At 35.4% G+C, this 23,647-nt stretch overlaps 2 protein-coding genes and 1 long non-coding RNA gene across 3 annotated transcripts; 1 reads left to right on the forward strand and 2 right to left on the reverse strand.

The window, feature by feature from the left end:
• Window positions 746-1,521, reverse strand: LOC104747004. Its single transcript, XR_761067.1, has 2 exons — window positions 1,429-1,521; window positions 746-1,130 (listed from the first exon to the last, which is right to left on the reverse strand). It is a non-coding gene; the product is annotated as an uncharacterized LOC104747004 (long non-coding RNA).
• On the forward strand, window positions 890-2,461 carry LOC104747002 (heat stress transcription factor C-1). The gene is made up of 2 exons (XM_010468566.2): window positions 890-1,186; window positions 1,356-2,461. Exons 1-2 carry the CDS (start codon window positions 962-964, stop codon window positions 2,127-2,129), a joined length of 999 nt encoding a protein of 332 aa, XP_010466868.1. The 5' UTR covers window positions 890-961; the 3' UTR covers window positions 2,130-2,461.
• On the reverse strand, window positions 20,756-23,225 carry LOC104747005 (protein CbxX, chromosomal-like). Its single transcript, XM_010468567.2, has 7 exons — window positions 22,901-23,225; window positions 22,565-22,675; window positions 22,395-22,493; window positions 22,195-22,305; window positions 21,802-22,105; window positions 21,575-21,714; window positions 20,756-21,493 (listed from the first exon to the last, which is right to left on the reverse strand). The coding sequence occupies exons 1-7, from the start codon at window positions 23,042-23,044 to the stop codon at window positions 20,957-20,959; spliced, it is 1,446 nt and encodes a 481-aa protein (XP_010466869.1). The 5' UTR covers window positions 23,045-23,225; the 3' UTR covers window positions 20,756-20,956.

Below are 23,647 nucleotides of genomic sequence, written 5' to 3' on the forward strand. Positions count from 1 at the left end.
ATTCCAGAGTCCATGGATATGTATACCAAAATAGTGAGCTTTTGCAGATAGAATAGTGTGTCTTTGACCACCATGTTTTGTTTTTTTTCAACTATATATAACACCATCATGTTTACTTGGCATTTAGTGTTGTAGTTTGCAATAAATAACGACTTGAGGAAATGTCATTAATTAGATTGTCTTAATGATATGCGACAAAGAAAAAAAGATTGTCTTGATAATAATATTTCAGGATAAATTCGAAGGCATATGATATGGTCAGTACTTTTTCAATTTGTACTCTTTTTGAGATATTTTAAGTTAAAATCTGGATATATATGTACATACACTAAGTATTTAAAATAATTATAAATATTATATAATTTAATTAAAAAAATATATTCTCTCTTTTCACTTTCTAAGATATTTTTAGAAATTTATCTTTGCTTCACCTAAATTTGATTTTTACAAAATTTTATTTAGACTACAAACCAAATTGAGTGGGGGTGTTATGTATTCTTTTTATATCTCAATAGCTGATTCCTACAAACAAAGATCACACTATAGTCTATACTTTATAGTTTTCATGAGTAAAACGATCGATTAAAAATTGTAACACAGCTTGATATGCATATAATTTGACTAGATCAAAATAACTTGTCACATAAGAAAATAATATATTAACAAAACAAAAAGGGCAAAAAAGACCTGAAGCTTTGGAGGACACCTGCATTAGGTCCCACTAGTTCACCCGTGACACCGTAAAAGGAAAACACGAAGTCGCCACGTTATCACAAAAAGCAAGCCACGTCAATCACTGTCACAACCACTTAAACTTACTATTTTTCACAATATAAGATCCTATTTTTTTTGTTTATATAAACCCACCAGCTTGCTCCTTAATTTCTTTACGAACAACAAACATATAAAGAGATAAAAAACGAGAGAGAGAGAGAGAAAGAGAAAGAAAAAAAAAATAGATATGGAGGACGACAACAGTAACGCCAACACCAACAACGTGATCGCACCTTTCATAGTGAAAACTTATCAGATGGTCAACGATCCTTCGACCGATTGGCTCATCACTTGGGGACCTGCTCATAACAGCTTCATAGTCGTTGATCCTCTCGACTTCTCTCAACGGATCTTGCCTGCTTATTTTAAACACAACAATTTTAGCAGCTTCGTTCGTCAACTCAATACCTATGTAATTCATCTTTACTCTTTCTTTCTTTCTTTCTTTTTCGGATATGGTCAAAAATTCAGAATATTGGACCTAAACTCATACATCTTCTTGACAAAATCGAAACAGAGGAACAATACTTTCTCTTCCTATACTAATTTGTTTGTTTTTTGTTTTTTGTTTTTTTCTTTAGGGGTTTAGAAAAGTGGATCCGGACAGGTGGGAGTTTGCAAACGAACATTTCTTGAGGGGACAGAAGCACTTACTAAGGAACATAGCACGTAGGAAACACGCGCGTGGGATGTACGGTCAAGATTTGGAGGACGGCGAGATCGTGAGGGAGATCGAACGGTTGAAAGAGGAGCAAAGAGAGCTAGAAGCTGAGATTCAGAAGATGAACCAAAGGATCGAAGCGACTGAGAGGAGACCGGAGCAGATGATGGCCTTCTTGTACAAAGTCGTGGAAGATCCTGATCTCCTCCCTAGGATGATGCTCGAGAAAGAGCGGACAAAGAAGCTAGTCTCGGACAAGAAGAAACGTCGTGTCACGATGTCCTCCACTGTTAAAGCAGAGGAGGAAGAAGTACTCGAAGAAGACGAAGGTAGGGTCTTTAGAGTGATTTCATCTTCTCCATCTCCGTCCTCAACGGAGAATCTTTACCGGAACCATTCTCCGGAGAATTCGTTGGGGTGGTGTGTTCCGATAACGCAACAAGGACAGTTTGGTAACTACGAGACCGGGTTAGTAGCAAACTCGATGATCTCTACGTCCTCGTCTTCCACGTCATCATCGTTGACATCGACGTTGTCTTTACCGGAGAGTGTAAACGGTGGAAGAGGAGGAGGATGCGGGAGTATACAAGGAGAAGCAAGGTATAAAGAAACAGCGACGTTTGGAGGAGTGGTAGAGTCAAATCCACCAACAACACCGCCTTATCCGTTTTCGCTGTTTCGAGGTGGCTTTTAGCTTTTAGCTTCACATGATATATGATCTTCTTATTATGGTTCTTTGTATTATTTATTTAATTTTTGGTTTTTTTTTTTTGTTGTTGTTCTTCTAATTATTTTTGTAAACGTATAACCAAGAAGAAAAATAAGGACAGAAAGATCGATATAGTTGTTAGGTTACATGACAGGGGGAGATAGATAGAGTCAGTAGTCATCGATTATAGAAAGTTTGACAGTATATAATTTTCCAATTATATTTTGTTAAAGTTGATATGTTGACTTTGGTTTGAAGCATTTTCCAAGTGATTTGTAATTTATTCCATACTTTTGTAATAAACAACAATTTTGATCTTCTTTGGTGTGTTTTTTTTTTATGCTTTTTAATTGAAGTATTAAAAATATCTTCTCTTTTGTAATAATAACAAAATATGTTTCACTTTTTTACACTTTAGTTTCTTTTTGTAATATATTTTAATATTAAATAAAATTTAAATTTATCCAAATGACTTTCACTTTTTGGCTAATACTTTACAATATATTAAATTTAATGATTAAATTATAAGCACATGCATAAATTATATCCCATATATAGAAGATAAAGGTTTGTATCTAATGGCTTCGAGGATCAAAGAGAGGAAACAATTTTCAGATGCTTTTGGAGTGTTCGAATATGAACAATAAATAATATATGACAAAGTTGAAAGATATTGAACAATAGTTAAGGAGAAGGAAAAAGGCTTAAAAGCTACGAAATAAGAGCCTTGGAAGAAATTTTGAATCCTTTCTTTGTGTCACACAATGAGAGAATTTATTTAGAGTTCATCTGATTTTGGTTTAGAGAAATTATATTAAGGGAAAAAGATAGTCAGCTACATCAACTATACCACAATACATGACCACACATGCGAACTTTAAAAATGTATACTCAACTACATGAAATATATGTATTGCATAGCCACATATACCAACTATATGATGACATGTGCTCAACATCACGATCATTTTACTCCGGTACACCGTTTGTCGGAATTCGGTATTAACCAATATTGACCGGTGTTGACCAATATTGACCAACAAAAATATTCAAATTTTTTATTTTTAATTTTAGAAACAAAAATAAGAAAATTCTTTTATTGAATTATCTAATGTGTTCAAAAATTAACAAAATGTTTATATTCATTATAAAATTATATTTTGTATATGTTAATTATATTCATCCAGCCTTATAATAGTTAGTTTTTTTTATTGCAAAACTTAATAAAAGTGAAATAAAAAATCATTAATAATATTTTCAGATAATAAAACTTTTATTTTACCATGAGTATATAACTTTTTTGGAATAATTCTAGTGATTTTGACATGTATTGGTTTGGTTCTAAGTATTTTTTATTGTAGAAAATATTTTTGTTGTTGAGAATATTAAATAATATTATATATGTATTTAAATAAACTATGTAAGAAGTTGATGTTTATTAATTAATAATGTTAAAATAATAGGTTTTTTATTTGATTCACTACAACAAGATTTTTTGGTTTGAGTTTAAGTTTTAATATCTTATGAATGATTTTTATTTCAATTTTAATTAAGTTTTGAAATTGAAAAAAAAGTAACTATTATAAAACTGAATGAGTGAAACATAACAATATATCTTTATATTAGATACAAATATATTTTTAATTATAAAATATCATAGACGATTCCTAAATAATTCAATTAAATTTCTTATTTTGGTTTCTGATTAGATGATTCCTAAAGAATTTTGTTATTTTTATTTCTAAATCTTTTTTTTTGAATTTTTTTGTTGGTCAACACCGGTCAATATTAGTCAACACTGGATTTCGATGAACGGTGTACCAGAATAAAATTGTTGTGATGTTGAGCATATGTCATCATATAGTTGGTATATGTGACCATGCAATACATATACTTAATGTAGTTGAGTATACATTTCTAAAGTTGGCATGTGTGGTCATGTATTATGGTATAGTTAGTGTAGCTGACCATCTTTTTTCCTTATATTAATAGTCACAATGAATTGAGGAGACATGTTTGAGAAGACCTAGCTTATGTGTCCATTCAACGAGTTATAAAAAGTTCACGTCGTTGAGTTGTTTCTCGAATATTACTTGGCAAAAATTTAGCCAACGGGATTTTATTGGTTTATTTTGGAGAGAGGGAAAAAAATAGGAGACTTTTAACAGGGCTAAGTAGATGTATATATGTGGTTAAATGTCTTTTACTGAGCTATTTCGGATGAAAACGAGGAAATAAATCATGTAAAAAACCATGTCAATGTTGAGCCTCACTGCTATCTGAAAGGTAGGCTTAGAATCTCGCTATCTGAAAGGTAGTTTTCTCTCTAACCATGCCATGTGAGGATGTCTCCTAAAATTTTAAACGTTGATCCATGATTTTAACCTCACATGTCCATTAAATTGTATTAGAGACCAAATCCATACCACTCGAGCAATGGGTATTGCGAACACAATTTACATATTAAAATTTTTTGACTATGTAAAAAATTCTCTACATCACCTCATCTACTATGCCGGCATGAAAGACGGTTTAACCTGACTATGTTTTCATTCACTGATTCTAGGTCAAACAATCTTATAAGAAAACCTTTTTTGTATTTCATAGAATGATGGAAATGTGGAGTGGACTATAATTCTAATACATTACTTATCTTTGAGATTTGACTTTTTCTCTTTTGACACTTGTTCAAAACATTTGAACGGATTGTTTATAGACTAGTTTATTGTACCCACATGGTGACTAGTAAACATTGCAAATGTATTTGCCGTGGTTATGGCGACACTAGTCGGANTGTCATCATATAGTTGGTATATGTGACCATGCAATACATATACTTAATGTAGTTGAGTATACATTTCTAAAGTTGGCATGTGTGGTCATGTATTATGGTATAGTTAGTGTAGCTGACCATCTTTTTTCCTTATATTAATAGTCACAATGAATTGAGGAGACATGTTTGAGAAGACCTAGCTTATGTGTCCATTCAACGAGTTATAAAAAGTTCACGTCGTTGAGTTGTTTCTCGAATATTACTTGGCAAAAATTTAGCCAACGGGATTTTATTGGTTTATTTTGGAGAGAGGGAAAAAAATAGGAGACTTTTAACAGGGCTAAGTAGATGTATATATGTGGTTAAATGTCTTTTACTGAGCTATTTCGGATGAAAACGAGGAAATAAATCATGTAAAAAACCATGTCAATGTTGAGCCTCACTGCTATCTGAAAGGTAGGCTTAGAATCTCGCTATCTGAAAGGTAGTTTTCTCTCTAACCATGCCATGTGAGGATGTCTCCTAAAATTTTAAACGTTGATCCATGATTTTAACCTCACATGTCCATTAAATTGTATTAGAGACCAAATCCATACCACTCGAGCAATGGGTATTGCGAACACAATTTACATATTAAAATTTTTTGACTATGTAAAAAATTCTCTACATCACCTCATCTACTATGCCGGCATGAAAGACGGTTTAACCTGACTATGTTTTCATTCACTGATTCTAGGTCAAACAATCTTATAAGAAAACCTTTTTTGTATTTCATAGAATGATGGAAATGTGGAGTGGACTATAATTCTAATACATTACTTATCTTTGAGATTTGACTTTTTCTCTTTTGACACTTGTTCAAAACATTTGAACGGATTGTTTATAGACTAGTTTATTGTACCCACATGGTGACTAGTAAACATTGCAAATGTATTTGCCGTGGTTATGGCGACACTAGTCGGATGGTAAAACAAGTCAACGAGGCACCCACTCAGATTCAAACGTACCCCCAACCCAACACGACGCTCCACCACTTTCACTGTCATCTAAAAATGATTTTATGTATTGTTAAGTTTTGAGACGTGACAGTTAGCCACGGGACTTTGGTCGGCCCAAAACGTTTCGAACACTCATTGGGTTAGTGAGTGTCTTAAACAACGATTGATCTTAATTGGACCACCTGATGTAACACACTAGGACGCGTGTCGGTAGCAGATAGTGGCAAAATCTCTTGTAGATGTGCTGATCCCACACTTTGATTGTCGGCTCTACGATACGCACACATCATGCAAAGTAACTATCGCATTTTTTTTGTAGTCCATGACTAATTGATTAGCTCCGGTAATATACTGTTTTTTAGGTTAAAATACCACAATAATATTTTTTGAACTTGTAAAGAATTTATTAAAGTTTCCTAACCTTTCATCATTTTTAAAAAAACAATTAAGTATTTATATACTAGTTTCTCTACATGTCTAATCTAGTATGGTTGATTTTGAATGTTAAAAAATTGTTTGTCATATACTTATAATTTCATCATTTGTAGACACCTACTAAGAAAAAATTATATGTGATGTAATTTTGATTTTTTCTATTTATTTATTATTAACATTCTATACTTTCCTTTGAAGTTGTTTGCCAAATATTTCTCCAACTTAACAGATCAATAATTAACATGCATCATTACTTAATAACGTTTTCTAATGTTTTTTTTTTGTTGCAAAAAAAAAATATATACTGAACGGTCCTGTTTTTCAACTATCCATTAGAAAACGCAGGAGTCCTTAGTATTTTAATTTATTCTATTAATTAGTTAAAAATAAACTATTGGTTATGGATTAGCTAACCTCAAATTAGTAATTAGTTGTAACATCCGCAAACCGGATTATGCGGTTTTGGTAGGAGTGTCGATCGACACCCTTGTGGCATTGATCGACACCACTATTTCTGGGTACGTCGGGTTTGTTTTAATTTGCGCTTTTGGTTTGGTTGGTTTGGGTTAGTTATCTAAACCGAGTATATAAGTGGAGAAGCGACAAATTAAGGGTTTTAGGGTGTCTGGTCGCCGTTTGCAGAGATAGAGAGAGAGGAGAGAGCCTATTGTGGTGTGAAAGAGATTAAAGGAAAAAGAGCAGAACCGTTAGGGTTTGGGAGGAAACAGTTTCGGCATATCAAATCGTTCTCAAAGGTAATGAAATTTGGTAGGTTTATTCCCAAGTCTTTCATAGTCATTCTCCTTTTTACAGAAGTAGTTTTGGATTTAAACTCGATGAGTTATTGGCAGTTTCGTGAGTCACGTTTTCTTATACGCGAGTTGGAACCATCGGGGATTATAATTGAGATCGTGGTCTTGTCTGGTTCCTGATCGTGCTGAAATTTTGTGGGAAGCTTCGTGACGTCTAGGGATAGCTTTTCACCGGAGCGATTTGTTAGTTAACGGTTGGTTTTCATTTTAGGATTTCGTCTTTGAGATTGTTCTTTTCTGATGTTTCTGTCCAGTTTTGCTATAAGTCGTTTTTGGTTGTGTGGCTTGTTGTAGGGCGTTTCTGGGCTGTTTCAGACGTTAGGAGGGTCTCAACTGGTTGTATTGGTTGTTATAATCAGTTGATAAGGTGAGTGCATGACCATGGCTTATCTAAGCCTGAGAATCCTTTGTTTTCTTGATTTGTTGTGTTTTGTGGTGTTGTTCTTGCTTGTGGTGGTTGTGTTATGGTTATTATAGGTTCCTGAAGCTTTTGGGAGAGTTTGGGACAGATTGTAGGCGGATTGGAACGGAGGTTCGTCGTTCGGATTCGTGCAGTTCGCGTCTGCGAAGGGAGTGTCGATCGACACCAGTTAGGTGTCGGTCGACACCATGTTTGGCCAGTGTCGATCGACACCTCTCTGGTGTCGGTCGACACCAAGTTGCTTGTTTCGTGATTTTTCCTGGTTTGTTTGTGTTTGGTTGTCATTTGTTAAGCATTGGTTTCTCAGTTGCTTGTGTGTATAGCCCAGTAGATGGGAGGATTGCCTCACTAAGTATTTGTGATAATACTTACGCATCTCAATTGTTGTTTGTGGTGTGCAGGTTTGTGTTGTGGAATCATGGCGATGAGGAGGAGGATGATCTAGGGTCTCGTTTGTGTGTTATTGGATTGTTGGATATGTTGTTGGAACCTTGGATAGAGATATGCTAGGTTGATGGATAGAATGCTTAGGATTGTTATTGTATTGATGTTGTAATGGTTTTGTATGGTTGGTATGTTTCCGCTGTGTGTACTGGTTGTTATTGGTTTAATGAGGAGTCGTGATTTGGATTGGTTTAATTTAATAGTATAGGCTGCATAATTGTTTATATTGTATTTAATTATTAAAAAAAAAAAAAAAAAAGTCGGGTTGTTTCATTAGTATAGTATTTCTGGTCCAAATCGAAGGTGTAACACTCGACAGAAATGGAAATATATGTTTAAAAAGGGCAAAGACAGAATAGTTGAAAGTTGAGAAAGGGCGTATAGCCATGTCTTGCCGATTGGAGGAGGTCACTGTCTCTTAGGATCTAGCGAATCAAGGACCATGCTTTTGATGCTATAAATTGTTGTTTTATTCAAGCCATGTATAATTTTGGATTTTTTTATAATGCACCTAACATGTGGTTAGTGATTGACCCACGTCCTTTTAATTTTAAATCTACATACTTAATTGGTAAAATATTTTTTGTATTAGGATATTGGGTTTCTTGGTGATGGCTTAGACAATAAAGTTGTGTATCTTAATGTTGATGTGTGTTAGATTTTGATTGGGTTAGAGGTTTTAATTCTTAACCAAGCAATCTTTGTTGTCCTCTTGAAAAGTGCTTTCTTTAAGGAAAAATGATTGTCAGATACGTCAAGTATATGCCAACACATCGCCACACATACAAACAATATAAATGTTTTATTAATTACACGAACTATTGTCATTACATACGAACATGCATAAACAAACATGAGTTATGTGTACAACACCATAACCATCTAATTCTGATACTTTCTTTGCCGGAATCCGATGTTGACCGGTATTGACCAGCGTTGACCGATATTGACCGGCGTTGACCAATTTTTTTTTCATAAACAACAAAAATCAACAAAATAATTACATAACTTTACTAAAAGATTATATAATAAAATTTTACTACAAAATAGTATAACATATATACATTTTCCTTTTGTAAATTCAAAAGTTAGTTTTAAATTTTATACCATACTAGAATTTGCACCCGCGCACGCGCGGGATTTTAATTTAAAATATTTCTTATCAACAGAAATTGTTGAGCTCAAATATAATAATTCCAACTTTTGAGTATAAATATATAACTTACTTTATCCAATGATATACAACATATATAATTTTTAAGATAATATTTCTTTGTTATATCTATTTGCGATTTTACGTGGGATTTTAGTTAAAAATTTTATCAGTAAGAATCATTGCTACTATGTATCATCCAAACATTGATTAAATGAATAAAATGACCTTTTGACGAAAAAAAAGAATCATTGAATATGAATATAATTTAAAGATTAAAAGATAAATCTATATAAATGCCGTACTTATTTTACTAATCTATATATAACATATTTTGTTTGGTGTCGCAATAATATGTCGACAATCTTTTGACATTTTATCTTTAAAAGAGTTCATTCCATATTCATATCCCATGAAAACATAATTTTAAAAATTCTAACGTCAATGTCGATCGTTAACCTAATTATAGAGACCATTTAAACATATTGATATCCAACATTAAATGTGAATAGACAAAGTTTCATGAATAGTTTGACTGCTATGTCGCTACAATGAGGTTGTCCAAATGCATCATCTGTCATAATATAATTTCAGACTAAGTAAAAAATGCTTAAATGATGAAACATTTAAACCCCACAATGAATATCTATTCATTAATCCAAGCTACATATATTTCTAAAATCTCATATGTTATTTGCAGATGTTAATATTGTGATGTAACCCCATCTTCGTCTTCTAAAAAAAGATATAGTGTACTTTAAATATGTTGTTTTTGCCAATATTTTGGGTTTTTTTTTGTTTTGAACAAAATTCCAATGTTTTGGGTTATATTTGTTACATATATTTTATATCATGTTATAAAATTGTATCTCCACCTTATGAGATATGCTACACAGATCACATGCCACTTTTTGTAACGGTTTGCATATTCTTTTTTCTATATTTCCTGACCATTGATTTTGTTTTTTAGATAGATTATTTCTTCAAAATTCTTTTTCATAGTTTTCCCAAAAAAAAGTATGCCCCTTTGTTTTAGATCAAAACTTTTAAGTTAAGTTAAGTTAAGTAATTAATATTTTCTTTCTTATAAGTAAAATTTAATAATAAATCTTTATGGTATATGTTTCTTAGAAACTAATGTTTCACTTCAATTTTATTTTCAAGTTTAGATTTTTATAAATACAATTACATAACTTGTTTTTTTTTATTCCACCATGCATTAAAATTTTTACTTACATTCTAAAACCCATTAACCTATTCTAAATTTTGGAATATAATCATTTTTTGGTTATAATTTTAGTAACAATATTATTACTAAAACAAATTTATAGTATTATTTTTACTATTTTAAAATTTTCATTGAATTTACTTAATTCATTTTTTAGATAGTTATTAATTTTGTAATTTACTAAAAAATATATTATTGTTTATACTATTCTAAAATTTAATTAATTTTAATTAATTCGTTTTTTATTTATTTTTAACTGTTATAATTATAATTAATAAATATGCAATTAATGAATATTAAAAATATTTTTTTTTATGCAAAAAAAATAAAAGAAAATTGATTAGGTGGATGCTGATGTGGAGGAAGGAGAAGTGAGCAAAGTTAACTTTATATATATAGATTATATTTATTATATACAAAAGGGAAATGTATATTTGTTATGTACCATATTTATATTTGTTATATACAAAAGGAAAATGTATATTTGTTATAATACTTTGTAGTAAAATTTTGTTATATACAAAAGTTTCCTTTTATATAACAAATATAATATGATATATAACAAATGATGAGACATATAATTTTTTCTTAAAATCTTTTGGCTAAAAATGTTCATAGACTTTTTATAATTGAGTCTAATTTGTTTTTTTTTTGTCAAAGTATATTGCACCCTGCTATATATTTAACCTTTGATTTACCATTATTTTTATATATTTGTTATATAAAAATATTTAATAGCATGCTACATAATAAAATATAATAGGGTATACAAATGATATGGTATATTTGTTGTATTATTTTTGTAGTAAAAATTTATTATATAATTTTTTAGTAAAGTTATGTAATTTTTTTAAACTTTTGTTTTTTGTAAAAAATAAATAAAATTTTTAATTTTTTGGTCAACACCGGTCAACATTGGTCAATGCCGGTCAACACCAGATTCCGGCAAACAAATCATCGGAATTAGATGGTTATAGTGTTGTACACATAACTCATGTTTGTTTATGCATGTCCTTATGTAATGATAATAATTCATGTAGCTAACAAAACATTTATATTATTTGTATGTGTGGCTATGTGTTGGCCAATACTTGGCGTAGCTGGCAAACATTTTTCCTTTCTTTTATGAAAACAAGCTTATGGAGGCTTTGGGTTCAGGGGCAGAGACAATGACCAAACACATGGGTACTATCGCATTATGTTGTTTTATCGCATTCATACACAAGACTTTCATCTGTGCGTATTGGCCAACACATAGCCACACTTATAAACACATTATGTTTTTTTTTAAATGTGTTTTCTCCTAAAATATACAAAACGACGTCGTTTTGTAGCTCCACGTGGCATCCTAATCATCATCTAGTTAACGGCACAGTAACACCGTCACACGATTTGTGGGTTTTAACCGGATTTATATAGTTCGTGTAGGATATTCAAATTTTGTTGTAGTTCATGGAGGAATAGGCACAGATGAAAATATTGTGTATGAATGCGATAAAGTAACATAGTTTATGGGGGAATAGGCTGTTTTCCCGTCAAACACAAATACAAAATTTTTTTGATGAGGGTAAATGTGTTTTTTCCTTAATAACCATTAGGAAAATTTGAAAATTTATCCAAGTCATATGACCTGCCTTGCTTGTACATAGGTCCGCCACTGTACTCTGATGAAATTTCAAAATCAGTTAACTTTTTTTCTTAAAAATTAGATTAAAATGATTATTAACTTTTGTCAAAGTTGTAGACATTTATCTTTAAGTGTAAGGTGTCTCGTGATATAAAAATAGAAAGATATATTTGATTCTTGTTTTACCGGATCAGGGCCGGTCCTAAGATTAGTGAGGCCTAAAGCATTTTTATAAATGGTATTTTATAAATATATATTAACTGTACTCATATGATACAAACAATTAAAAAATACAAAAACTGCTTATTTGGAGAATCGAACCTACAACATGATACATGTTCTCGTACAACATAACCATCTACACTACAAATTCGTTTTGTTAGTTAGCCCAAATTATTTGTATATATTATGTGGCCTAAAGCTGATGCTTTGGCTGCTTTAGGGGTGGACCGGGCCTGTACCGGATATTAAGATTAGAAGAACAATAATTCGTAAATTCCTTACATGCAATGCATCTATTCAAAAAATTTCACACATACGTTTGATGATTTTGTAATATTTTCGGCCGCTTGAGTTCTTGCAGTTGATCTTAAATTCTTAATGCATGAATGGTCTTGGTGGGCAACAAAGACTCTAGTACGAACAAGAAATTATAGAAAAAATGAGTCGTCGTCGTTTTTGATAGTCTCCGCTAAAACAAAACATTTTTGACTCAGTTTTGCTGGAGAATTTAAAACAAAAACTGTCATTCTCCATCAATAATTACCTTGAATATCGCTTTTGTTTCATATACCGAATGAATCATCCAACTTGATTGTTGGCAATGGAAGTGTATGCATGGAGATTATTTGAATAACAACATATTGTGTACTAGATCAGTGTTGCACAGATTGGAACTTTATCTTTTATATCAATTTTGTATATTTCATAGTTTAAAATATATTTTTTATATGTTGTATAAGTTTATGTATTTTGATATTATCTCGTATATATTTTAGAAATCATCTTACCAAAGATATATATTTACAATCAGATACTATTACAAATATAAGTTTCGAATAACAAATTAAAATAGTAATTAAGGGTAAAAATATCAAATACTAGTTTATGCAATTTATTATATATAACAATGTTAATTTTTACAGTTTTTATTTAGTATTAATGTTATGTGATTAAAATTTTGGAAAGGTAATAAATTTATTTCATACAAGATATGTAATATGTAACTTAGTATTGCAACTAAACATTTAGAGATATGGAAAGAGATTTTTTATGCAATTAACTCATCATACACCAAACTAATAAACTAAAAAACTGAATTTTACAATGACGAGACTATGTATTTAAATACTTAGACACAACAAGAGAAAGAGTTGTGTCTTTCTATTGTGTTACACAACCTAAATCAAACGTTGTAACTGTTACAAACATCAAAATGCTTAGAAGCATTGTTTAATACAAACACACCTTCTAACTTAATAATTCAGATAATTAAACTCAGTGAAATTCAACAATAAGAGCTACAAAGAAGAATGGCAATACAAAACCAAACACAACAATCCCATTGATAGATTCTTGATAGATCTAACAATATCTCTGAAATTATACTTCTATATTCAATTAGAATATGATAAATGGAATAGAGTTTGAGGAATACAAATCAAAGAAGTGAAAAGAGTTAATCTGAGAAAGCGTGAACAACATAGATCACTCTTGAGCACATCACTCAAGCACTCAAGCACATCACTTGAGAATAACAAACTCAGAATCAACATAAAAGAAACAAGAAAGACGATACAACGGCTCTTATAGCCTTCGACGTCTAACAGCAAACCTTCCGTTTCACTCCGAGTCTTATAATTAGTTTGACTTGAGCTGACCAGTCAACTCCCGCTCTTCCTTTGACTCATCCGATGCTGACATGGCATTTGGCTTCTTCCGATAATAGGACTGGTGAATCTTATCAATACTCCCTCCCCGGAGAAACAGCTTGTCCTCAAGCGTGAATTGTGGAAACAACTGCACAAATCTTCAGCTTCCACGAATCTTCAGCTTCCGGTCTCTCAAACCAACGAACCAAGAACTCCCTACCTCCAGTAGCATTAGAACGCACCTCCAAGACTTTTTCAGGAAACAAGAACTCATCCTCAATTAATTCAGGAGGATCAGTATATTGTACCTGCTGAGGATCACCAACCACCTTCTTAAGCTGAGAGACATGAAAGACATTGTGAAGCTTAGCACTATCTGGAAGCTTAAGTTTGTATGCCACTGCTCCAACACGTTCTAACACCAAGAAGGGACCAAAGAACTTGGTGGCAAGCTTTTGACAAGAACGCTTTAGCAAAGACATTTGACGATATGGTTGAAGTTTGAGATAAACCCAATCCCCCACTGCAAATTCAACATCACGCTGATGCTTATCAGCCTGACGCTTCATCAAATCCTGAGCTCGTTGGAGATTTCCTCGAATATGTGTCAACATCAGGTCTCTCTCTCGTAATTGCACCTCCAACTCCCAATTAGCCGTGGAACCTTGTTCAAAAGTCAATAAGGATGGTGGATCATGACCATAGACTTTCGTGAATGGTGTTGTCTTGATAGCAGTATGGTAAGCTGTGTTATAGAAATACTCCGCCCATACCAGATATTTGAACCAAGTGCGTGGATGACTAGAAGCAAAGCAGCAAAGGTAAGTCTCGAAGCACCTGTTTAATACTTCTGTCTGGCCATCTGTTTGAGGGTGATACGCCGTACTGAACTTCAATTTAGTATCTGCCAAACGAAACAACTCTCTCTAAACACTTCCCACAAACACCCTGCCCCGATCAGAAATGATGGACTTTGGAAATCCGTGAAGCTTAACCACCTCAGAAACAAACTTGTTAGCCACATCAATTTCCTTAAAAGGGTGTTTAAGTCCCAAAAAATGTGATGCCTTGCTCAAACGATCAACAACCACCAGGATAATATTTATGCCATTAGAAGTCGGCAATCCTTCAATAAAATCCAGAGATATATCCTCCCATATGGCCGTAGGAATAGGCAATGGTTGTAAAAGTCCTGATGGTGCTAATGTCAAATACTTGTGAGTTTGGCAAATTGCACATTCAGTAACATACGTCTTAACATCCTTGTACATTCCCTCCTAGTGAAACAGAGATTGAATCCATTTGAGAGTTTTCAATATACCAGCATGCCCTTCAATCTTGCTATCATGAAACTCATGAAAAATTAGAGGAATAAACTTGGAAGATTTCGAAATCACCAACCTTCGTTTATACCAAAGCTTGTCCCCAATTAAGTGGTAATGAGTCTGATGCGCAGGATTCTCCAATTGTTTGATCAAAGCTTGAATAACAGAATCAGACTCAATCTCCTTGTAAAGATCTTGTAGTTGTATTGCAGTTGGAACCATGAATGCCATTAGAGCCACTGATGCAGGATGAGGAATCCGTGACAAGCCATCAACAACCTTATTCTCAACTCTAGGTTTATAAATGATGTCCATATCAAACCCTAACAGCTTAGTTAACCACCGTTGATACTCCATGTTAACTTCTTTCTGCTCCAATAAGAACTTAAAACTTCTCTGATCAGTATGGACTTCAAATTTCCTCCCCAACAAATAATGCTTCCACTTCAAAATCGTCATCACAATAGCCATAAGTTCTCTCTCATGATAGGTTTAAGTTGCTCTCTAGTAGTCAACCCATGACTAAAGTAAGCTATTGGTCTCTTGCTCTGAATAAGAACTGCTCCCACTCCAGTGCCTGATGCATCAGTTTCCAAGACAAAAGTTTTATCAAAATCAGGTAGTCCAAGTATAGGTACTGTAGACATAGCCTGTTTCAAGGTGTCAAACGATTCTTGCACCAATGTGCTCCATTGAAAACTGTCTTTCTTCAATAAATCCGTCAGGGGTCTAACAAGAGTACCATAATTGCGAACAAACTTGCGATAATACCCTGTAAGACCCAGAAAACCACGCAATTGTTTAATATTGTTAGGATCTAGCCATTGCAACGTTGCCTCTGTTTTAACCAAATCAGTAGCTACTCCATCTTTAGAGATGACATGTCCAAGATACTCCACCTTGCAAGCTCCAAATAAACACTTTTTTTGATTAGCGAACAATACATTATCCTGCAACAGCTGCAACACCAAGCTCAAATGATGGACGTGATCTTCGAGACTGCTGCTATACACCAAAATGTCATCAAAAAACACCACAACAAACTTTCGTAAATACGGCTTGAACACCTTGTTCATCAGGGCTTGAAAAGTTGTTGGAGCGTTAGTAAGGCCAAAGGGCATCACTAAAAACTCGTAATGGCCTTCTAGTGTGCGAAAAGCCGTTTTCATAATGTCTTCGTCCTTCATCCTTATTTGGTGATAGCCAGAACGCAAGTCAATCTTTGAGAAGATTATAGCTCCATGCAACTCGTCGAGCAGTTGATCAATGACTGGGATAGAAAATTTTTCCAGAACAGTAGCCCGATTCAGAGCTCTGTAGTCAACGCAGAACCTCCAAGAAGAGTCCATCTTTTTGACCAACAAGACCGGACTTGAAAATGGACTATTGCTGAGTCGAATGATCCCAGACGATAGCATTTCTCCCGCCATACGCTCCATCACCTCTTTTGTGGCATGTGGATACCTATAGGGACGAACAGTAATAGACTGAACTCATGACTTGAGGGTAATGCTATGCTCTTGTTGTGACAATCCGTCCCGTTTACCCCACTAGCCCACCGCTAGTTTGCCCCCATAGGCCCGAAGCTGGTCCTGCAGGGCATCTATCCTAACCCCTCACTGTGGATATCCAAATCCACCAGTAGGTTATTGGTGCGCCAGGCGTTCCTCGAACCCTGGTCCCCACCCTTTAACAACCTTCCCACAGGACAAATTGTCACCAATTGATCCAGTTTTGGGCCTATGGGGGCAAGCTAGTAGTGGGCTAGTGGGGTCAACGGGACAGGTTGTCACACTTGTCCTCTAAACGGTGGTAACCCAACGGGTAGAGCAAACACCACAATGAACTTCTCGAGAATCTTGGCAATAGCTGGGTCCACAAAGAAAGTAGATGTAGATAGTTGTCCTGAGTGGAGCTCGGTTGTAGAGTCTTGTGCAAAACATTTCTGGACAGGAGCTTTAAGTGTCTTCCTAGACAGAGGAAGACCGTGTAAAGAAGGGTCTCCCCACAAGGTTGCTCTCCTGCCTTTATACATGAAAGTCCACTCTTGCAACTTCCAATCCACTTCACACCTTCTAGGATGATATCCACTCCACCAACTTCTAGTGAAATAAAGTCACTCTCAAACTCCTCACCACCTAGTTGAAATTGGACTCTCTTGCAGATACCAGAGCCATGCACATACGCACCATTTCCCAACAACACTTCTAAGTTTCCTGCTGCATGAGTTTTTAGTTTAGTTTTGTTAACCACCGATGGTGTGATGAAATTGTGTGAAGCTCCTGAGTCCAAGAGTACCACTACTCTACACTTGCCTATAAAGCCTACCATTTTTGTTGTCCTTGGAGAATGGAGACCGAGAAAATAGTTAAGAGATAAGCATCTCACTTATGGAGTCTGAACTATCTCCTCAATATCATCGGTCTGTATCTCCTCAACCATCACTTTCAATTCTAAGCCATCCACAACAGTCAAAATTTGTAACTCCTTCAAGGGACAGATGTGACCACGATAGTACTTCCCTTTGCATTTAAAACAAATGCCCTTGCTTCTCATTGCATCTAGTTCTTCAGAGGTATGACTTTGACGTGGTTGAGTTACTTGTTTTGTATTTGCAGCCGCTTGCACTGCCTGATTTGTTCCCCAGTTAATAACAACGGTTTAGTAGTCTGATAAGTGTTAGGAGGTCGAGAAACAAACTGTTTGGTGGGTACTGGAGCTCTGTTCTCCTTCTCACTGATCAGTTGACAAAATGAGCTTGATTCCATGCGTAATACTGCAGCTTTTTGATGCTCAATTCCTTGAGGTTCCTTCATTTTAATCACCTCCTTCATTTCCTGTTTCAATCCATTATAAAATATCTTCTCCAAGTGTGGATCATCCAAACTAGGAACTTGAGCTGATAAGTCTTCAAACTCAGTTACATACGCAGCCACTTTCCCAGTTTATTTACTTGCAAACAATCGATTCCCAGGATCTGCTTCAATAGACTCTCCAAAGCGAAGAAATAATCTCAGTTTGAACTCAGTCCAAGAATGAAACTCTCTTCGGTTCATCTCCCAACTGAACAATTTCAACACATCTCCTTCGATTCTTAACGCTACCATACCAATTTTATCATAATCAGAGTAACGGCCTACACGAAAGAATCGTTCTACCTTGGACAACTATTCATAAACCTGAGATCCATAAAAAACCGGCATATCTATCTTACGCAGTAAGCTAGATCTATTCTCCAATGGTAGATTCCGATCATCGTAACTACGCGGATAAGGATCAGAAGTAACTGGTACCAGCGGTGGTGGAGTCGAAGACTCTGGTTGCTCCGGTCGTTTCCCAAGCTGAGTTTCAACTCGCGACAAGGCACTGAGCACCAATTGAAGCGTCGCATCCAACGATTGATTCTTAATTCATGCTCCGTCTTCGATTGAACCAGTCGGTAGTAACCACCGCGTAAAAAAGGTTTTCCGTTGGATTGTCCGGGAAGTTTGCCGGCTCAATCAGCTCCGATTCCTTCATCTCTGTCATCGCGATTTCAACAACCTAGTATCGTTGCACCAATGATAGATTCTTGATAGATCTAACAATATCTCTGAAATTATACTTCTATATTCAGTTAGAATCTGAGAAATGGAATATAGTTTGAGGAATACAAATCAAAGAAGTGAGAAGAGTTAATCTGAGAAAGCGTGATCAACATAGATCACTCTTGAGCACATCACTCAAGCACTCAAGCACGTCACTTGAGACTAACAAACTCAGAATCAACATAAAAGAAACAAGGAAGACGATACAACGACTCTTAGCCTTCGACGTCTAACAGCAAACCTTTCGTTTCACTCCGAGTCTTATAATTAGTTTGACTTGAGCTGAACAGTCAACTCCTGCTCTTCCTTTGACTCATCCGATGCTGACGTGGCATTTGGCTTCTTCCGATAATAGGACTGGTGAATCTTATCACCCATTGAAAGCAGAACATATAGACTACTCACGTTGAACGTAATGCTCGGCGCCATGGCGAAACCCTCACCTCAACCTCCGTCTTATTCCGCTTTATCAACAAAACTGTTTGCAATAGGCTACTCACGTTGACGACATTCACCGGCTACGAGAGTGGTCTGCAGTTTTGGTTCCACACCCATCTCATCTAATACGCTCTCCAAACGATTTAATTTGATGCGTTTTGCTTTGTTTCAGCTTCATTGTTTAAACTAAATTGTACAACAGTCTTTTTTTGGTGAATATAATTTAACATTCATACAAAAAAAAAAAAGCAGAACATATATAGTAGTATTTCTGCAGGTTCATATATGCAAAGGGAATTGCATTGTATAACCAACAAAAAAATTATAATTCAAAGATTAACTATACTAACCATTAAAAGATGATATAGAGTGTATAAACTATAATATATACTATTATACCTTTTTCATCACCACCATCTTTACCTCTTTCCCACCACCACCATGGCACCACCTCCACCACCATCTCCACTTTTTTATTACTATTCCCTAGGGTTCCCAATGTATTATTTTAGGGTTTAGTTTTTTCCTAACCACCACCACCGCCGACCTCCGGCCGACCACCACCGACTTCCGGCCGACCACCGCCGACCTCTGGCCAACCACCGCCGAACTTCGGCCGACTACCGGTGAGCTCCGGCCGACCACCGGCGAACTCCGACCGACCTCCGGCCATCTCCGACCTCCGGCGAACTCCGGCCATTTCCGACTTCCGGCGAACTCCGGCCATCTTCGACCTCCGGCAAACTCCGGCCATCTCCGACCTCCGGCGAACTTCGGCGACCTCCGGCCATCTCCACCCTCCGGCGAACTCCGGCCATCTATGACCTGCGGCGACCTCCGGTCATCTCCGACTTCCGGCGAACTCCGGCGACCTCTGACCTCCGGCCACCTTCCTCCACCACTATCACAACCCCCTTTGGTAATTTTTTCTACCCCTTGTGTTACTTACTTAATTTTTTGAATTATGATGCTATATTCTTAATTAAATTTGTAAATTTGGTTATTGAGCTAATTGACCCTATATCCAAAGCTCAAGAGAAAGAATTAGTTGTAAATCTCACCTGCTCACTAATAAATTTAGCTCTACGAAGACATTCCGGTACAACTGCCCATANGCGTTAACAAGTAGCGTGTCGACCAATCCTCCGTTCATCTCCTTCCTCTTCTTCTCCGTTGTTTCCCTCTCTATCAGTGATGCTATCTCCTGCAGAGTGCACGATTCATGCAATCTAAAACCATAGAACAGAGTGTCCTCTCCTTGGTTGTTCATCTTGATGTGTAGTATCTGCNAAAAAAAAAAAAAAAAAAAAAAAAAAAAAAAAAAAAAAAAAAAATCAGTGAACTAGCATCAAACATAGAAAAACATCACAAGTTAAAGATGAGGACTATGGTACTGACCCTAACCACATCGTTAGCGAGTTCAGGAGGCAGAGAAGTTTGCAGAGATGGCATTATGAATAACAAGTAATGTCTTGTGGAAGAAAATAAATAGATACATATTTCACGAAATATATAAAAGTGAAAGAAAAAAAGGACAAAATATAGCAATATTGTTATACAACAACACAAATAGAGCGATCAGACTATGGAAGTTGAAATCTCTCCTCCTACAAGATCTTGAGGGGGACAAAACATAAAAGAATAGGATGTAAAGAATTGAATCAATACAGTTGTTTATACTAATCAAATTATACAGAGATTCACTGCGAGAAAACACGAAGTCCGGCCTCTAGATCCTCCAAATTGATTGTACAAATCTCTTCAGTGTCAACACACTCAAAGCTAAGTCGGAGATCAAGATTCTCCCTCGCGTTAACAAGTAGCGTGTCGACCAATCCTCCGTTCATCTCCTTCCTCTTCTTCTCCGTTGTTTCCCTCTCTATCAGTGATGCTATCTCCTGCAGAGTGCACGATTCATGCAATCTAAAACCATAGAACAGAGTGTCCTCTCCTTGGTTGTTCATCTTGATGTGTAGTATCTGCGCCAGTTCTTTGGCACTGAAGTCGCTGAAATTGAAAAACTTTGTGACCCTTCTGCAAAACCCTTCGTTTGATGCGATCACACGCTTCATTGGCTCGCTGTATCCGGCGAATATCACCACGATTTTCCCTGTGTCCATGACCGACATGATTTCTTCCAGAGCTTCTAGACCGTAGTCTTTGTCGTCCGCCTTTTGCATCGGGATCAACCGGTATGCTTCATCCACAAATAGGATTCCTCCCTCAGCTTCTTGGATCTGTCCAGAAATTGAAAGCATTTAGATTCTTGAAAACCAAACCCACATGTGAAATCAGAATAACATGAACAGTATTTTCACCTTTCTCCTGGTCTTTGGCCCTGTATGGCCAACAAACTCACCAACCAAGTCTGTACGCTGTACTTCTGTTACCTTATCAGTTGGTAAAATTCCAACCGTGTTAAGCAACTTGCCGAGAACTCGAGCTACCATGGTTTTACCTGTTATTTGGATCAACAAAAGCAGTTATGTATTGGTTTGTTTCAAAGACAGAGAAGCATAATCACAAAGCAATTGTTTCCTTTCACCTGTTCCAGGGTTTCCAAGAAATGCCATATGGGGAGGTCTTCTAGTTCCAATGTTAAGCCCAAGAGCCCTTCTCCTCTCATCTAGAAGCATTCCTTTTGCCCATTTCCTCAGTTGTGTCTTCAGCTCACTTAATCCAACAATATTAGATAACTCGTCCTCAAGTAGATCCATCTTGGCTTTAGTCTTACCACATTGCTCAAGCGCACTTCTTTTCCTCTGTTCTTGGAGAAACCACCGCAGTAATTCCCTTAACTTCTCACTACCTTGCCCTTTAGGTAAATGGTCCAATGGAGTCATCCCTTCCTGGATATGCAAAATCCCAACAGCTATCACAAAACTAATACCATAACTACGAAAACAAAAGAACCAATAATAATCTCAGAGGATCATACATTATCTTTGGCACTGCAATCTGCGTTATTGTCGAGCAGTGTCTTAACAGTAGAGATATCTTTCGAAGTAATTGAGTACCATACTGCAAGGTGCAATGGTGTCATACCGTTCTGCATAAAATATCCAAACCAAATCAATCCAAGCTAAATCAATCAAGTAGAACAGAGAGACTGAGAGAGAGAGAGGGAGAGTAAATTACACTGGCTTTAGCTTCAATAAAAGCACCACTTTCAAGGAGTAGCTTAGCAGCTTCATTGCAACCATTCTTGGCTGCCATGTGCAATGGAGTCTCACCATACTGAAAGAACAACATTGATTAAAACTGCAAAATCAAAAACCTTCAAGAAAACAAAAGAACAAAAGACTTACGGTATTCATAGCTTCCAACTCAACTTTATCAGATCCAGTCCAAGCGAGAAGATACTTAACTATATCAACATTACCATTACCAGCAGAAACATGAAGTGGCGTATGATACATCTGCAAAAATCCCAAAAATCAAACAAAAAAAACAAGATTTTTGATTCATGGGCATACGATTTCTCCAGATTCGAATGTAAATTCACAACCAAAACTTCAAATTCATTCACTAGTCTAAATCGATCCGGTACCGAACCAAACACATATCGAAATCGGAGTTTTTTGGTAACAGATTTGGAATTCAGCAAAACAACACAGATAAAAAAAGAAAAGCAAAGAACATACGACGGGATTGCGTTCATTGAGAAGAGAAGGGTTGTCTTTAAGAAGCCTCTGCAAAGCGATAAGATCGCCGGAGAGAGCACAATCGTGAATTGTGGTGGGTCTAGCTGATCTCAGCCGTTGTCCACCACCGCCTTGTCGGTTCATTTCTTCTTCTTCTTCTTCTTCTTCTTCAACCCCTCCAACCACAACAACTAAAAATCTAAAATCTTTTCCACACACCCTAAACCAAATCTAACCTTTTCTTTCTCAGAGGATTTTGCGGAGAATCAGAAGAATAGATTATGAGAAGAAAATGAGAGTACCTCCGCGTCTTCCTCTTTCCTCACTAATAAGTCCTTCTTCCTTTCATTTTATTTGGTTTGTGAAAAGACTCATTTACCCCTACCTGATTTCGTTTTTGTTCTTTTTACTTTCCTGGCGCCTTCCTCTAAAACCCAGCTAAGCTTCCACTGATTAGTAGCCTAATCATACACATCAATACATCATTAGTAGTATACAAATTATAAATACTTCTCATTTCACACTTTAAACTATTGTTTTCACTTTTTTTCCTCTCTTACTTACTCCCTTATGATATCTCCAACTAGTACATAAACAAAACAAAAAAAAAAAAAATTCCAAAACAAATCGTTAAATTACCTTTTAAGTTGAACTTGTGTGGAATAAAAAGATAATAAGTTTAAAAAAAAAAAAAAAAAAAAAAAAAAAAAAAAAAAAAAAAAAAAAAAAAAAAAAAAAAAAAAAAAA

The sequence above is a fragment of the Camelina sativa genome, chromosome 15, assembly GCF_000633955.1.
Source record: "Camelina sativa cultivar DH55 chromosome 15, Cs, whole genome shotgun sequence".
NCBI lineage: Eukaryota > Viridiplantae > Streptophyta > Magnoliopsida > Brassicales > Brassicaceae > Camelina > Camelina sativa.